This window comes from Cricetulus griseus, chromosome 4, assembly GCF_003668045.3.
Source record: "Cricetulus griseus strain 17A/GY chromosome 4, alternate assembly CriGri-PICRH-1.0, whole genome shotgun sequence".
Classification (NCBI taxonomy): Eukaryota; Metazoa; Chordata; class Mammalia; order Rodentia; family Cricetidae; genus Cricetulus; species Cricetulus griseus.
In genome coordinates, this window is record NC_048597.1 from 225852896 (window position 1) to 225869252 (window position 16357).

Here is a 16357-nt window from a genome sequence, read left to right on the forward strand (position 1 = left end):
AGAGAGATGGAGACACAATGAGGGCCAGTCTCTCATCCTCCTAGACTGTGGGGAGAAGGGGTAGCAACCTCAGCCAATGCCGCTCCCCACTGTGTGGCCAACCTCCACAGGCAGGCTGGCACTCTGGTGCATCTGGGGAACTCAAGCCAGCTTTGACACACTGCACTTCAGGCCCCAGCACTTGACTGTTGAGGCCAAGCCCTGGTGAGAGAGGTAACATTTTCTGCCAAAATATCCCATCCTCTTTCGTCCTCAGCCCAAAGGCCTGAATGCCGTTCTACTTTTCCCTCTGGGACTAATAATTCAACATGGCCCCATTGCTCCTGCAGAAAGTGGTTCAAGGGAAGACTTCCTTCCTCCCTAAGAGAGAACATGGAAGAAATGAGGGACTGGTGTCTCCATATGCTTTACACGGTGGTTGGTCACTGATATCTGAGAGCATCAAAAAGATATTCCTAGCCCAGCTCGGGCTGAAAGGCACGGGTTGCGCGTGGCCATGGCTGGCTTTTCACGAGAGAGCTGGGAATTCAAGCAGCGGTCCTGAGACTGGCACAGGAAGTGTTCTTACTGACTGAGCCGTTTCCCCTCCTCTCTTGCCTGCTTCTAGAAGACACTACTTGAAGCTCTCAGTAAGCTGAGAATTAGAACAAGGAAGAAATGTGTTCCTGGCACCTGAGAAAGTCCCCTCCACACGCCAGGGAGCTGGCCTCTTGGGGTTGTGAGGAGAGTGCCTGGAGGGCTCAGGGGAAGAGACCTGGTTTGGAAGTCAACAGTTGGCCATTTTTCATTTGTTTAGATTCTGTGCCAACCTTCCGGTTTTTCTCTCCCACAGACAGTTTTTGAGAGGAATTGCCGATCTGAGGACTGTGCGGCTGACCTGCAGCTTCGGGGGAAGCTGCTGCTTTCTGGGTATGTCACTGTTCCTTTCACCACACTGTTCCTTTTGTGATGCTGTTCCAAGTAAGCCTGGAAGTTCAGATTTCCCCAACAACAACAACAAAAAGAATAAGCACTATTGGATATTTTGTGAGTTGGTTTCAGAATGTATGCTAAAAATAAAATTTTAATAGCAGATACTACCAGAGGGATTAGCTGGGGTTCAGTTTGCAATTACACCCCAACTCAAAATTGGCTGTTCCTTATAATTTGTTTATTTGCGTGTTAAGAGGGGACTTGCCATTTATTACGTTGGGTTTCATTGCACTATGGGAAACCACCAGCATTTGACCTCTGGGCTTGGTCTCCTGTGACTTAAGGTAGTAATATGTGAAGATTCCTTTCATCCTTTCCCCTGACATTAAACAGTGGTGTCTGTTTTAGTGGCGGAACAGTTTCTGAAGCAGGATGGGGTGAAGGAAGGGGGCAGCCAGCCCACGGATGCAAGCAGTCTCTTTATTATTTCAGGGCTTCCTTCCATAGTCTGCAAATCCCCCAAGGCTAGGGATGAACACACCAAAGCCTTCTGTTTCCCCTTTGCCAACCTTTTAGTCTCCTTTTAGAATGATGGTGCTTGTCCCGAGTCCGCTGCATGCCAGACAATGGTTTCCTTTTGTAATGTATCTTCTGAAAGATTGTTAGCTTTGGGGCCAGGAATCCCCCCTGAAAGATATGTGGCCACTTCTCAAAGCAACCATCAGTGTTAATAGGTCCTGAAAGATGTTTCCTGTTGTACTCGCCCTTACCTGAAATGTTGAGAGTGAAGTGTGAACCAGTGAAGACACATACTGCTGGGACCTTTTGTTTCTGTCCTTTTGTTGTTTGTTTCAGATAAAGTCTTTCATAGCCCAGGCTGGACATCTGCCTCAGCCTCTAGAGTGCTGGGATTACAACTGTGTGCCAGCATGCTGGCTCCAGTGCTTTGTCATTGTCACTTTCATGTGTGTTTGTGGGTGTAGGGCACTGTGCACTCACGTGTGTGCCCGTGGTCAGCATCACCTGTGTCATTTTCGGGGGCTGGCTGAGTGTTTTCTGGGACAGGTTTCTCTCACTGACCCTGTGACCCTGGAAACCTTGAACAACCAACTGCTAGTCTAGACCCGTTGGCCAGGTGAGCCCCTGTGGTTACCTGTCTCCACCTCCTCCACGGTGTTAGAATTCCTGGTGCACACCACCACGCCTGACTTTTCATGTGGTCTCTGGGAGTGAACTGAAGGCCCTTCCTTGTACCTGCATGATGAGTGCTCCATCCTCTGAACCATAGCCTAGGTCCCCACACTTTGGTTTTTTGTTGTTGGTTTTTTTTGGGGGGGGTTGTTTTGTTTTGTTTTTGAGACAGAGTTTCTCTCTGTAGCTTTGGAGCCTTCCCTGGAGCTCACTCTGTAGACCAAGCTGGCCTCAAACTCACAGAGATCTGACTGCCTCTGCCTTCCGAGTGCTGGAACTAAAGGCGTGTGACACCACTGCCTGACACTCCCCATACTTTTATAGAGTTTAATAATATTTTATTCATCAAAGGAAAATTACAGTGATTCCATTTCTTTAGTTGGAGCATAACAGGGGAGTTGGCATCCTGTCCCAGTACCCCACCCCGCCCTTACCCGCCCCAAGTGCACACACACAAACACTTTCTCCCATAGATGCTAATTGCCTCTGGTTTGTCTCTGGAAGGAGAGGTGGCTTCTAGTAGCACATGCTTTCCTAAGCTTAGGAAATTGCTTTAGACTCAGAGAGTGGATAATGGTGCTGTTTAACAGTGAGAAGAGCCTCCCGGGTGGTTAGAGACGTCGATTTTAAAGACGGCTCATGAATTATCAGCTCATTCAGTTTAATTTTACATATGTCTTCCAAAAAAGTGTTTTAGGGAAAATACAGGAGTTTCTTTTTATGTTGAGCTAGACTGTAAATGCTGGAGTTTATTTTGGATCCTAGAAGACTTCATGTGGTAGGAAAATATCCACTTGATCCGTGGTAAGCATTGCTAGGAAAGTCCTGGCGCCTTTACTAGCTGCTTGTGAATTGTGCTTTCTGTGTAGCAAGATGGAAAACTCAAAGGCCATGGCTGAAAAGCACTTTTGGTGAAAGTTGCTGCCATGGCTGGCCTTTCCAGAGTGTTGTTGAAGCATGGCAAGAAAAACCCAAGGTGTGATAGTGGTGCCTGTGACATCTTACCGATAGGGTCACCTAAAAAAAAACCTTCACGATGACATCACCGTCCACATCCCAGTGTGGATGGAAACAATCAAACAAGGCCCCACCCCAGGATGAAGAGCTATAGGCCACTAGTGGCTGCCGAGAGGGAGGATCAGGGTTCTCCGGGTATGAACCCCCTAATGGGTTATCTAGTCCTAAATGGTTAGCACTAAACACATACACATATAAGTAACCCTGAATGGACTCAGAGGGTTATATCCTCCCCCACCCCCTGCAAGTGTGTGTGTCAGGGGAGGGACAGGGAGAGAGGAAGAGAGAGATCAATGACACAAAGTGGAGATCATTTCCTCTTACGGATGTGCAGGTCACCTGAAGGTCGCTTACATTCAACTGTGCCTTGGCAGATGCATTCTTCTTGCATCTGAGTTTGATGAGGGGTGGTAGATTCTAGGCCTGGCTGTCCCAGCTTAATTCTGTTCTCCCACTGTCACTCTGGAACAGTGGGCTAGAGAATGGCAAACTTGTTTGAGGGCCAGAACCAGGAAGCGATGGCTCTTTAGGCCTGGGCTCAGAACTGGGACACTGTTACGTTGGCCTTGTTCTATTTGCCATGTCACATGGACAAACTCAGGTCAAAGGCTGGAAAATATTTTCTGCCTCTTTAGTGAGTGGATTTCAAAAGTGTATGGGAAAGGGCATGAACATAGAGAGGGGCACAGGACAGTGACCATGATGCCATCTACAGTGGTCCCTAAAGAGCAGGGTAGGCTCATCTCTCATCCTGAAACCATAGCACCTTCAGGGTGACTCTGGCCTTTCTTGGAATTTCATGACCTTAGGGACAGAGACATAAGCCCTGGCACCTGGCTGAGGTTTCCAAACCTCAGCTCAGTGTCCTTAGACCTCTGTGCCCATCCTTAGGAATGAGGTGTTTTCCTACAGGACCTGTGGTCTCTTCCCACAGCCAGATCTTCCGTGAAAGAAGCCTTTGTGATGCTCTTTTAAGAGCCCCTGGCTTCCCACAGGACGTCTCAGGGAACACCCACCAGGTGAATGGAGACATGAAACCAAACCTCAGGGTCTCGTGAGCCAGGCTTGTGAGGGAAGACACAGCCAGAAAGCAGTGGTGGAAGGAGGCTCTAGATCAATTCAGTACAGTTTAGTGTGCTGAGCCAGAGGAAGCTTTCATGGTTACTGACTAACTTGTGATTCGTTGTTGCCTGGGGTGCAACACACACTTGTTTCTTGTTTGAGCAGGTACTATGAACAGCTGCGGAGATGAACGGCAAACGGATCTTGCTCTCCTGGTCTGTGTAGTGTAGGCAGGAGTGACCCAAGAGACTAGCTGGCAGGGATGGGTGTGAGAGGGGAGGGGGTGAACTGGCGGTGATGGGTGTGAGAGGAGAGAGGGTGGGCTCTTACAGGGGGCACCTCCAGGAGCCCCATATCAAGGGGAGTGGAGAGAACTGAGGCACTCTGGGTAAAGAGAAGTGTGAGCACAGATCTGGACCCCCGTGAAGAACTGTGGGTGTCTATGTTCGTGGAGATGCTTGGGCAACATGAGTCCGAAGGAAAGAGAGGAGTTGGATTACAACATGCTCATGAGTTGGGGCTTCATCTTGAAGCCAGGGGAGGATAGAAGAGGAGAATAAAACTAATAGGGATTTGGGCGAGCTGGGCCTGGGGGCCCGGGGCATGGGATATTGGGGTGGTGAGAGTCATTTGGTCTCCTGCATTCAAAATCAGCACGTTATGCCTGGAGCTTTGGGTCTGGACCCTTTCCATCCATTTCAGTTCCATCTGGCTGGAAAAAGTCTGAGGTGTGGGTATCAATTGGCTCTAGAACAGCAGCATCCATCCAGAGGCGGCAGGTTAGCCTATGGTGGCTGCTGGGACTTTCCCCACTACGGTGCTCCTGAAAACTTCACCAGGGTACTTTGGGTACAACTGGGCCTCTCGTTCATCTTTAGAACCTGGCTACCTGGCTATCATGGTTCTGTGCCCTGGCTATGGGAAGCTAAATCACAAGAGTATGGGAAGAGTGCCATGAGGCCTGGGAAGACTGCAGTACAAAACGCTATGGCAGACTGAGGAGTGTGTATCATATGAGGAGATTTGGGCTAGAGATGAGCTCACCGATCGAGCGCTTACTGCTCTTGGGGACTGTACCTCCAGCTCTAGGGCATCAGACACCCCCCTCTTGCTTCTTTGAGCACCTCCTTTCATGTGTGCTGCCCCCACCCCCCACACACATGTGATTATAAACAAAAATTTTCAAAGAAAGTAGAGGCGGGAATGTTGGAAGGGGTGGGTCACCCAGAATGGCCAGGACCGTGGCTATAGTTGGTGGTTTTCTCCCGTTCTGTCTTTTGAGACTGGGACTCACTAAGGAGCCCAGGCAAAGCGCAGCCTGGCAATCTTCCCCCTCAGCCTCCCGAGGCCAAGGATCACAGGCATTTGTCACACTGCCTGGATTGGATATTACTCTTCTCTGCAGAGCGCATGTGTTTCTGCAGGTCTGTTGTCACCTAGACATCCAAGTCTGGAATTGAAACTCCAAGAGCTTTAATAGGTTTGAGCCCCATGCTCTGACATGACACCCGCAATACCCAGGAGCAGGGATGAAACTGTTCAGGTGGTCTCCATTAAACAATGCTGTCAGCTCTATTCACAGAAGATCTGTCTGCTAGTCACACAGTACCTAAGAAAGCATCAGATATGAGCACAAGGAGAGAAACAGAAAGGAAAATAGGTTGAGTCAGTCAAGCTGAAAACATGTTTGTTTTTAATGCATCCCACAGGGGATCGTGGAACGCATCGAGACTTCCTTAACAGCTGACCCCAATTACAAATTAAGGACCTTGAAAGGACTATGGAATATTTGCAAAGTCCAAACCATTTGCAGCCACATAATTATACGCTGACTGTAACCTTGGGGATCAAGAGAGTTTCCCTAAACTACTGGCTGGATGGAAGGTGGCTAGATCCACCCATGAAGAACCAGCTTGCAGAGAGGACCACACCATCTTGAGGGCACCCTCAAAAGTTGTCAGAAACATGAACTCCATGGTGGAGAACAGAAGTGAAGTTTTCTTCTTTATTGAGCATCTACTATTCACTAGGTACCTACAAAGTTCTCCTTGTGAGGCTGCAGAGACTGCTCCACATGGAGGCTCACTGCAGTCTTTGTCTGTAACTCCAGTCCCAGGGGACCCAATACCCTCTTCTGGTCTCCATGGCCACCAGCCACATATTGGCTGTACTCGTATATACATAGGCATAGCACCATACTCATAAAATGAAAAAGTGAAGCAAGTTCTTCAGTGTACACAAAAGCTCCATGGTATCTTGTCGGCTGTATCACTTTGGATAGGGCCTTTAGCTTCTATGTAACTTTGTCTCCTCATCCTGGAAACGGAGAAATAACTGCAGTCCCAGAAAAGCCTCTTTTTAGTATCTAATAAATTCATACATATTTCACTGATTCAAAAAGTGCCTGGTTGACCAGATGTAGAAGTGCCTTTGATCCCAGCACTCAGGAGGCAAAATTAGGTGGATCTCTGTGAGTCTGAGACCAGCCTGGTCTACAGAGTGAGTTTCTGGATGGTCAGAGCTACATAGATAGACCCTGTCTCAACAAAAAAAAGGGGGGGGGAGGGGAGGCTGGTATTTAGTGATGGCTCTGTAGGTGAGTTTGAGCCACCTGGCCCTCAGAACACTGCTGGGAAGTAAGTGTGATTGTGTTGCCCCTGAAGAAGTGCTAAGGCTCAGGAAGGAGCCTTGCTTGAGAGCTCATGCTATCCAGTGGTGAAACTGAAGCTGCCTGACCAGGGATCTGGAAGTCACCCCAGGTCAAAACCTGAATGGCAGAGGCAAAGAAAATACTTGACAGTGGCTCCCAAACCTCATGTTTTGTCATTTAAACTAATGACCCTTGTCTTTATGGCCATTGTATCTTGGGGGACCTGGCCTATCTCAAGGTGGAAATGACTTGGAAATTCCTCTTGAATTGTGTTTGTTTCCCTATGTGTTGAGGCTGGGGATGGGAGGGACTCTGCCACCCAAATAACTGACCCCAATCTTTTGTCAGGTAGACTCGGAAACATTGAGGGTACCTTACACGCATATGAACAGCAGAAACCCATCCCAAAGAAGAACTTCATAGGCGCCTTCCCCACTGTCAAGATTATGATGGGACTGTTCTACCTTCTGCTCCCTGGATGGTAGAGAACAGGGATCCTTAGAAGGGCACTGAAGGAGGACTGAGGCAGTAACCATAGCAGCCACAAAGGGGTTGACAGCACGAACACACTGAACCCCCCTCCCACCACCAACTCTGTCAATGCTTGCCTGATACAATTTGTTTTGTTTTGTTTGTTTGGGTTTTGGGGGGGGTCTTGTTCGAGACAGGGTCTCTCTGTGGCTTTGGAGCCTGTCCTGGAAGTAGCTCTTGTAGACCAGGCTGGTCTCAAACTCACAGAGATCTGCCTGCCTCTGCCTCCCAAGTACTGGGATTAAAGGCATGCGGCACCACCACCCCAATACAATTTTTGTTTGGTGATATTTTCTTTAGCTTTTAAATGTAGTCAGCCATGGGAGGTTTCTGTGTCACAGCCTCTCCAGCAGGGTTGTGGTGACGAGACTATTGTCTTAATAACTGGGCCCAAGCAAGGGACTTACCAAGCAAATGGTCCTACTAGAGCCCTGACGTCTTCCCGCCTTAGCATGATAAAATTGCTTGCAAATTATTGTATCACTTGCCACCAAACACCAGACTTACCACAGCAGGGAAGACTTGTAGTTGTGGGAGAAAAAAGCAAATTATGAAGTGTAGCAGACTTTCTTGGACCATCAGTCCCCAAGCAGTGACATGAAGACTTATTATTGATTATGAATTCTTGGCCTTAGCTTAGGCTTATTTCTAGGTAGCTTATTTATTTATTTAACTTAAATTTCTATTGATCTATGTGCTGTCCCAAGACTCATTTCCCTCATCTACATACTGTCCGGCCTGCTTTCCTGCTTGTCTGGCTGGCTGGCACCCCCCTTCCTCCTTGTCTGGCTGGCCTCTGGCAGGCTGGCCTCATCTCACTTGGGTCTTTGAGAGTGAGCTTCAGTCCCAGAGGTCCTGGCTGAGAGCTGTGTTTAACTGGGATTCGCATTTAACCACCCCAACTCTAGGAAGTTGGTGCCCGCACTGTGGCAGATGTTTTTACTTAGCTTCTTGTTTGTACTTAAAATTCCAGCTGCTCTAGTGCTCACTGTATAGCAGAGGTGAGCACTGGGCTACTAGGAAACCAAATAATTTTTTTGTTTTGTTTTATTTTTCTCCCCCCCCCCCCCGCCTCAGTTTTCCCAGAACCTATGTAGAAACACATGCCCCACATTGGGCGCCAAAATGTTGTTTTACCTTCCTGGGCATTAAACTACTAGCAGTCAGCCCCTAAGGCCACAGACTGGGGAAATTTTGTTCCCGCAGACAATGGCTTTGTTGCTGCCACTAAAGGAAGCCTTAAATAAATCTCTGTTGTTTGAATAAAACTGGAGATTCAAAGGCTAGGGTGAAAACCTGCGAGAGCTCAGAGAATTAGAGTAGCAACTGACTAACTTTCTCTCTTTACTGGTGTACCCAAAGTCTCTTTCCTTCCACACTCCCCCCGCCCAAAAAAAAAAAACCTATGCTAAGCTCCTCCCTGATACTTCCTGTCAACTAGTTGCTAACCCTGCCTCTCTGAGCCTAGTTTAATTTTACTTAACCCAAATGTAACACATCTTTACATAGGTAAACAAATGCAGCACAAACAAAGGTAGGCCGTCTTTGCCTAGGTAAACAAATACTCCACAACCATGGAGCTTTGCTACTTTGTTTCCTGCAAGCACACATGCTCTCTCCCTCTCCCCAGGCTTTTTCTTGCCCTGCACACACTCCCTCAGTAGCTTCTGTCCCAAATTTGATCTGGGCACTGGGTATAACCAAAGGTAGATGAGGATGCCCGGCTTGTTCTCATAAACAGCTGTACATGAAGAGGCAAGGTCCTTTCTATTTGATCCCCCACCCCTGTGAACCAAAGGTGAAGCTTAGGTAAAACATGGAATGCCCATAAATCATATTTCACTTCAGTGGGAGGGTGGGAACCACATAAGACTTCCAGATTATATGAGCCTCCGTTCCTGGTCCCCTTCCAAGTCTCAATCTGAGCATGGTGAGCCGGGTGGATGCTGTTGGCACCACACCCAAGTCCCCCCATGTGCTAATAAACAGCACACCCTGTTAGTTATTATTGTACTAATAACTAACAGCCCTCCTCAGGTTCAGAGAGTCACTGTGGTCTCCCACCAAAGTAGTTATACCTCTTCCCAACTGCTAACCCGTGGGTGACAGTGAAGATTAACTAGATAGCACCACTGGTGTTCCATACATTCTTGTGAGCCAGACCAAGAGCTAGGATCATAGCCCTGCTCAGGCTGCCTCCGGGGTTCCCACAGAACCACCCAATCACTGTGACATAGGTTGTACGTCCTCAGAGCCTGCACGGGATGCTTACATCTGTTATTTCCTCTCCTGTATAGGCAGGGGAAGTTCTTTGTAGAACCCTGAATGTCTAAAAGGAGATCTAATCCGGTGGATTTATCAGACCTGAGTGGTGGGAGAGTTGTTCACGGGCTTTTTAATTTTCCTTAGAATTGGAAGGATGTGATGTGAGTGGTTCCTTTAGGTTGGCTCATGCGACTTAGGTCTTAGGGATTGCCTCCCAATACCCAGGGACTTTGGGACTATCCATACCCAGAGGATACAGGCAGAGGACCACCTTCATGGGAGATGCTCCCTCTGTAAAATGTACCTACTTGAGGCCAACAAAAAAAAAAAAGCTCCCATTCTGGGAGGGAACACAGGTGCCCACTTGGAACCATCAGCCTTGCTGGGAGTCCCAGACATGTTTTGGGGAAGTTTTCTGTGGTAATGAGGTTTGAACAGGGTAAATGACATTGTCTCAGTTAACACCTATTTTCCTTCAAGGGGAGAAAAAAGAAAAAAATTTAAAGTTCTTCATTTTTCTTCTGGTGTGGAAGCATGCAAACCCTCTGACCTCCTAAGCAAAGAAGGAGAAAATCCTCACCTGTGCCACTCCTCAGCCCTCAGGGGCTTAGGGAGAAAGGGGGCTTATTGTTAATGCAGGGGTGGGAGGGTGGTGGTGAAGCTGTTAATGCAGGGGGGGGGGATTTCGGTGAAGGAGATCAGTTCCAGCTGCTGATTTCATTATTAAATGCCTTTTAAAGATTCCCTTGCCATCTTCCTCCCTGGCCTCCAAGGCTGGGCGTGCCCACCCCACCTCCTCTCCCTCCATCAGTTTCTCTAGGCCCCGCCATCATGTCCCACAGAGCAGGAGCTGCCTCAGCCTGCACCCCATGCCCTGTTGGTGATCTGAGCTGAATTCATAGGGTCTGTGAGCTTCATCAGGGAAACAGTCACATCTTCATTTTCCTCAGCCTCAAAGAGAAAATTAGCATTTTATCTGAATGTGGGTGTGGGCAGCAAGCCACAGTGACATGAGCAGGACTTGTGACTTTGTCACACACAGAAATGACAGATGCTCTTGGATGATACCGTAGATGTTTTGAAATGTCTTTTGTCCCTGCCTAAGGGTTGTGGCAAATTTCAAATCCGCTTCCACACCTTATCATTTACTGTGTTGTTTTAGGAAGCATGACATTGCTAGATCACACATTTGTTCCACATAATAACCGCCTGTTTTTGCATTTTGCTTGAGTTCTTCGTTATCCCACTTTGCATCTCGTGCAGCATTTTGAGGAGTCCCTCTGTGTCACTGCACTGCCAATGGGAAGCAGCAGTACAACACCAGGTTAGAAACATGTTCTAGAAGCTTCTCCTGTGTGTGGGTAAAGAGTGGGTATGAGAAAAACAATCATGTTCCAGAGGCAACCGCAATATTGTAGCATCTGCAAGTGGGTCTTTTTTTGTTTGTTTGTTTGTTTGTTTTTTGTTTTTCAAGACAGGGTTTCTCTTTGTAGCTTTGGAGCCTGTCCTGGCACTCGCTCTGTAGACCAGACTGGCCTCAAACTCACAGAGATCCGCCTGCCTCTGCCTCCCAAGTGCTGGGATTAAAGGCGTGCACCACTACCACCTGGCAAGAGTCTTCCTTTGAAGGCTAGGTCGTGTCTTAAAAACAGATAGCCAAACTTAAAAGCCACAGGCCCTCCCCGTGGCTCCCAGCAGCACCTGTGGTGACAGCTATAGCCACCCCCTTTTCTCTGCTCATTAAGGGCACAGGGAATTCCATCTGAGCTTCTGTGAGCTTAAGAAAACACGGGCTCAAAGGGGAGGGAATTGCTGTGGTGGCATGTGTGGGCAGCCACACTGTGGACATGTGGTGGTGCTGCCTGGGTGGCTGCAGCCGCAGAGCAGAGCAGAGCCTGTGCCTGTTCACCCCTGCGGGGTCCCAGAAAAAAGAAAAATGCTTGGGGATCCTACCCCCCTGGAGCTCCCTCACTTCACAGCAGGAAGGATGTACAATTAGGAAAACTTGCCATTTCTGGATAAATTTTTTAAAGCCGTTGTCATTTGGTGTCACCCACCGGCAAACACTGTGCCCTAAAAGAGAACTCATCAAGGGACTGTGATCTCTTCTGTCACCAGGCTGGCTGACTTACCAAGAAGCACAGGTGTGTGTGGCAGTGTGGTGTGGCCCTGGGCCTCTGGCTGGGCCAAGGCAGGCATTCCTACACATGCCCCTGCTTCCTGAATGACATCAGACCTCCAAACAGCCCACAGATCTTAGAACTCCTCTGCCTCTGCCCCTCCCCCCACCGAAGGGTTTTAGTCTTTAATCCAGTAGTTACAGGGAATGAACCTGATTCATTCCAGATGTCCCAAGACTTCATGATTCCGGAAACTCCCGAGGTAAAGGCTGATGAGGCTCAGAATTCCTCTGCTATCGGGAAGCAGCCTTTCTTTCAACATTTACACAGATGGCACAGGAAGCGCTTGAGCCACCTAGAGGGACCAGGGGACAATGTGGGGGTGGGGCCTCAGGCTTGCTGAGTTTCCTCATTAGAAGAAACAAGGTTGTTGGTGCAAGTCCTGGCCCTACCATTATGTGAGTTACTGAAAGAACTGGTGTTGCAGCCAGAATCACCAGAGACATGAGCACAATTACTTTTAAGTCACATGGACTGACTGTATTTCTCAAACCTTGTGGGGGGAACCACTGTTCGGATTCATTTCTCTTTAGTGAACATGTTTTACTTCCACTGTACCCAGATACCAATGGCCCAGGTGGGTGTATGTAGGGAAGGTAAAAAGTATCTCTACCTTTGTATAAACGGATTTTCTGTCCAGATCTTCAGCCCTGGGAGCCATCTCAGAAACACTGCAAGTACTGGGGAGGAGCCTCACAGAGCTCTCCATCTCCAACTGGAGCTGAGTGCTCTGTAGGTCTGTCCCATGAGACTGGCAAGGATTCAATGAGCATGGCCAGAGGTAAAGCACATCTCAAGCTATGCGGCACAGTGCACTGCTGGAGAAAGTTGTTGTTCACATAGGTACATAGTATATTCTATCTGATGATAGTGGTTTGGGTTTATGCATTGTTGAGGGTTTAAAGGTGTGGATATGAGAGCTGCAGTCAACCTCCACAGTCCTCAGGGAATGTCCCAAGACTAGTAGAGAACTCCTGAGACCATAATAAGATTTAAACCTTATAAACGGTGTTAGTTGGAGTTCTGTAGAGAAACAGAACTCAGCACGAATATATATGTTTGTATATATGGGATTTATTAGAGTGGCTTACAGGTTAGGGTTCAATTATTCCAACAAAGGCTGTCTCCTGATGTAAAATCCAAGATTGCAATAGTTGTTCAGTATCATCGTTGTCTCAGTGAGCCTTCTGTATATGCCAGAATCTGAAAGAAGTGACTCTTAATACCAGTGAAGGAATGAACTTACCAGTGAGAGTGGGGAAGCAGGTGAAGAGCAAAGGTTCCCGTCTTCCATGTCCTCATACAAGCTGACAGCAGAAGGTGTGGCCCAGGGTTAAGGAGGACCTTCCCACCTCAAATGATCTGGATTTAGGAAGCATTAGGGTGCATACCACCATGCCTGGTGCTACTTCCTGGTTTTGTTGGTTTAGTTTTTTGTTTTTTCGAGACAAGGTTTCTCCTGTGTAGCTTGGTAGACCAGGCTGGCCTTGAACTCACAGAGATCCACCTGTCTCTGCCTCCCAAGCACTGGGATTAAAGGCGTGTACCACTGCCACTCAACTGCTACTTTCTGGTTTAATTCTGTCTATGGAACTGACTGGCACAGGCTGTTTTCCTCTGTGGCTTTTGAGAAATGTAGATTTGAATCCTGGTACGGGGTGGGGGTGGGGGGATGAGGTTAAGTAGTACTGCCGCTGGCCATCAAATATATTAATGAGCCACTTGCTTCATCTAATCCCTGCCGCCTTTAACTGCAAAAGGAGGAAGATGTTAGTCTGTCATCAATTCTAACAAGCTCCAGCGTTGGCAGTTCCTGAGTCTCTATAGTTTCATCCCGTAATACATGTTTATAAACATGGATGCATTTTCCTCCCTCTTTTCTAGAGATAGTTTTATCATTTACCTCTCATGTCTCGGGCTTGGTCTTCATAACTTCTGTGGAGTATTTGATGAGGCCACTTTGATACCTCACCCCTGCAGGCTGATGTTGCCAGCTTTTAACTCTCAAAATGTCAAGGGTCTGAGAGTGACTTTTTTCTGCTACTGGTCACAGATCAGTAATTTTCTATAAAGAGCAGTTGCCAGTGTGACAGAGGAGAGACCCAACTTGTGGCTTAGAATAGAAATGCCTCCATAAGAAATCCAGCGAGCTCTGGAATAACTGACAAGTGCTTGTAGACTTGACCAGGAGTGACTGCCACAGTTACACTGTAGCTCTGACCATTGTCTGTGTCTTGGAGGTGTCTGCAGCTGCCTCCCTAGGGTCCTGCAGGGTGCTTGCTGCCTGCCATATCGCTGTTCTCACTGTGATCCTTAGTCAGTTTCCCCAAAGACATTTACATTTGAAAGCACAGTAACCTATACCTCGGGCTGGCCAACAGGTCCTATCTTAGGTGTGTAAGGCTTAAGCTTAGTAGTTTGGGGGCACAGGCAGCATTCTAAGTACTTCTGGTCTAACAGCATTGGCACGTCTCCCTTCATGAACAACTGCCAGCCGTAGATGACTTGTTCACACCCTTCCTGCCATCCTCCAGTGGTCAGCCCTGGCTGTGAAGTGTGTTTATTGCCCACATGCACCAGGATTGTGAGGACAGAGTAACTGGAAGTAGCCGTAGAATTAAAACTATAGGGCTAAGGAGGTGGCTCACTCAGTATAGTACTTGCTGGGCAAGCATGAGGTCCTAAATTTGATCCCCAGAGCCCACATGAGATTACCTGTTGTAATCTTAGTGCTGGGGAAGTATAGACAGACGCCAGAGCCTCACTGGCCAGCCAGCCTAGCTTACTTGGTAAGCTCCAGACCAGTGACTGACCTGGTCTCAAAATAACAAAGTGGGTGGCTCCAGAGGAATGAATCTGAGGTTGACCTCTGGCTGCAACCCCCACAAATATACACCGTGTGTCCCTTTTGAACACACAGAAAGGAGACTGAAATTATGATACCTGGGATGTATCCTTGTGGAAATCACCTGAGGGACACGAAGATGAGCTTTTGTGTTATCCAGAACCTGGGGCTCCTTCTACAAGGATCCTGGACCCCTCTCTTACAGATGTAACAGGATTAGCTGGTGCAGTCTTCTTCCTGTGTCAGGCTTCATCCACAGGCTATTTCCCATTGAGAATACTGGCAGAGGACCTCGGAGCAGGCAGAGTCTTGCTCTCTAGATCCCTTCCATCCACGCCCTGAGTTTCTGGCTGGGTTCTGCTATCAGGAACTGCATCTCTTCTGCCCATCAGAGGTGCTTGGAGTTGGTGATGCCCCCTCTTGCAGTAACAGCCCTCAACCAGTGGCTGCATAGAATAAGTGCACAGATATTCCTCGACCCTTAATGGGAGAGCTCCGAGGCGTGTGCTTGCACAGTTCCGGAGTGTTCTCCAGAATGATTGAGTTCTGGAACCCAGAGAGGCCACGAGCATGATGTCTCAGCCCTCATCAGCTGCCTGTTCCCCAGTGTTTCTGTCCCTGTGTCAGCTCTGGAAGTTACCCCTGAAAATGTCACTAGCTCCTGGAGTGCCCTGTGCTAAGATGTTCCTGTTCTCTGTGTACTCATGGCTTGACTACTTTTCCCCAGCATATCACGTGTGACCAGTGGCTCTCACTTGCCTGATGTGTAAGCCTTGGATTTCAGATTTAGGTAAAATTTAAAAACTTACTCTGTGGTGGGAAATTTCTCTCTCTCTCTCTCTCTCTCTCTCTCTCTCTCTCTCTCTCTCTCTGTCTCTTGTCTCTCTCTGTCTGGCATTTCTTATTACTCACAAGGCTATTTCATTTATTTTCATGCAACTTATTTCGGCCATGCTCCTTCCCCCTCCCTACTCAGCCCACTTGGTAATTTAGAAGTGAATTTTAAAGAGATGAATACTATCACTGTGGTTTTTCTTTCTGATGCTGGGATTAAGCCTAGAGCCTTCTGTATGCTAGGCAAGCACTCTGTCACTGAGCCTTCAAGCTGATGTTTTGTTTTTGTTTTTTAAGTAACCTACTTGATTTACCTTATTTTTCCTGTAGTTGCAATTGGGAAATTCTCTTTAGTGGTAATTTTGATGGGTATGATTGACTTGGGTGCACTTGGTAAGCTTACATAGTTAGCCTCCTTTACTTAGGCCACTTGGATGCCAGCAGCAAGAGGAAAGCATATTTTATGGCAAGGTAGCTTATACCTACAGGTAAGGTCACAGTTTAGGTCTTTAGGAATGTCAAATGTCCTTCAGCCACTTTAGTTTCTTCCTGTTGAATCTTTAGAACAGTCTCTCTGGGGCTATCCAGATAGAAGGTGAGGAGAGGGGCGGTTCTCTTCCCATAGGGATTCAGCAGGGATCACTGATAACATAAACGTTTACCCACTAAGGAACTTTGGGTGGTCATCGTGTTGTACGGAAGGAATGAGGCAGAGAACCAGTGCAGCAAGAATCCAGGGCCTCACACCAACACCTACTTGGTTACCAGCAACACCTGACATTGGGAACAGTGAATGAATTTATGCCAAAGAATTAGGAACCCCTTAACACATTCAGAAAATAGTTGCTCCAGCATGTGTTAGTAGGGCTG

The 16357-nt window shown here is 47.8% G+C and overlaps 1 protein-coding gene across 1 annotated transcript in view; it reads left to right on the top strand.

The window, feature by feature from the left end:
* The window catches only part of Itga9 (integrin subunit alpha 9), a 295174-nt gene that overhangs the window by 173102 nt on the left and 105715 nt on the right, over positions 1-16357 (top strand). The window contains exon 17 of the mRNA XM_027415345.2: positions 833-909. Coding sequence (XP_027271146.1) covers positions 833-909 — 77 coding nt within the window. The remainder of the gene's footprint in view (positions 1-832; positions 910-16357) is intronic.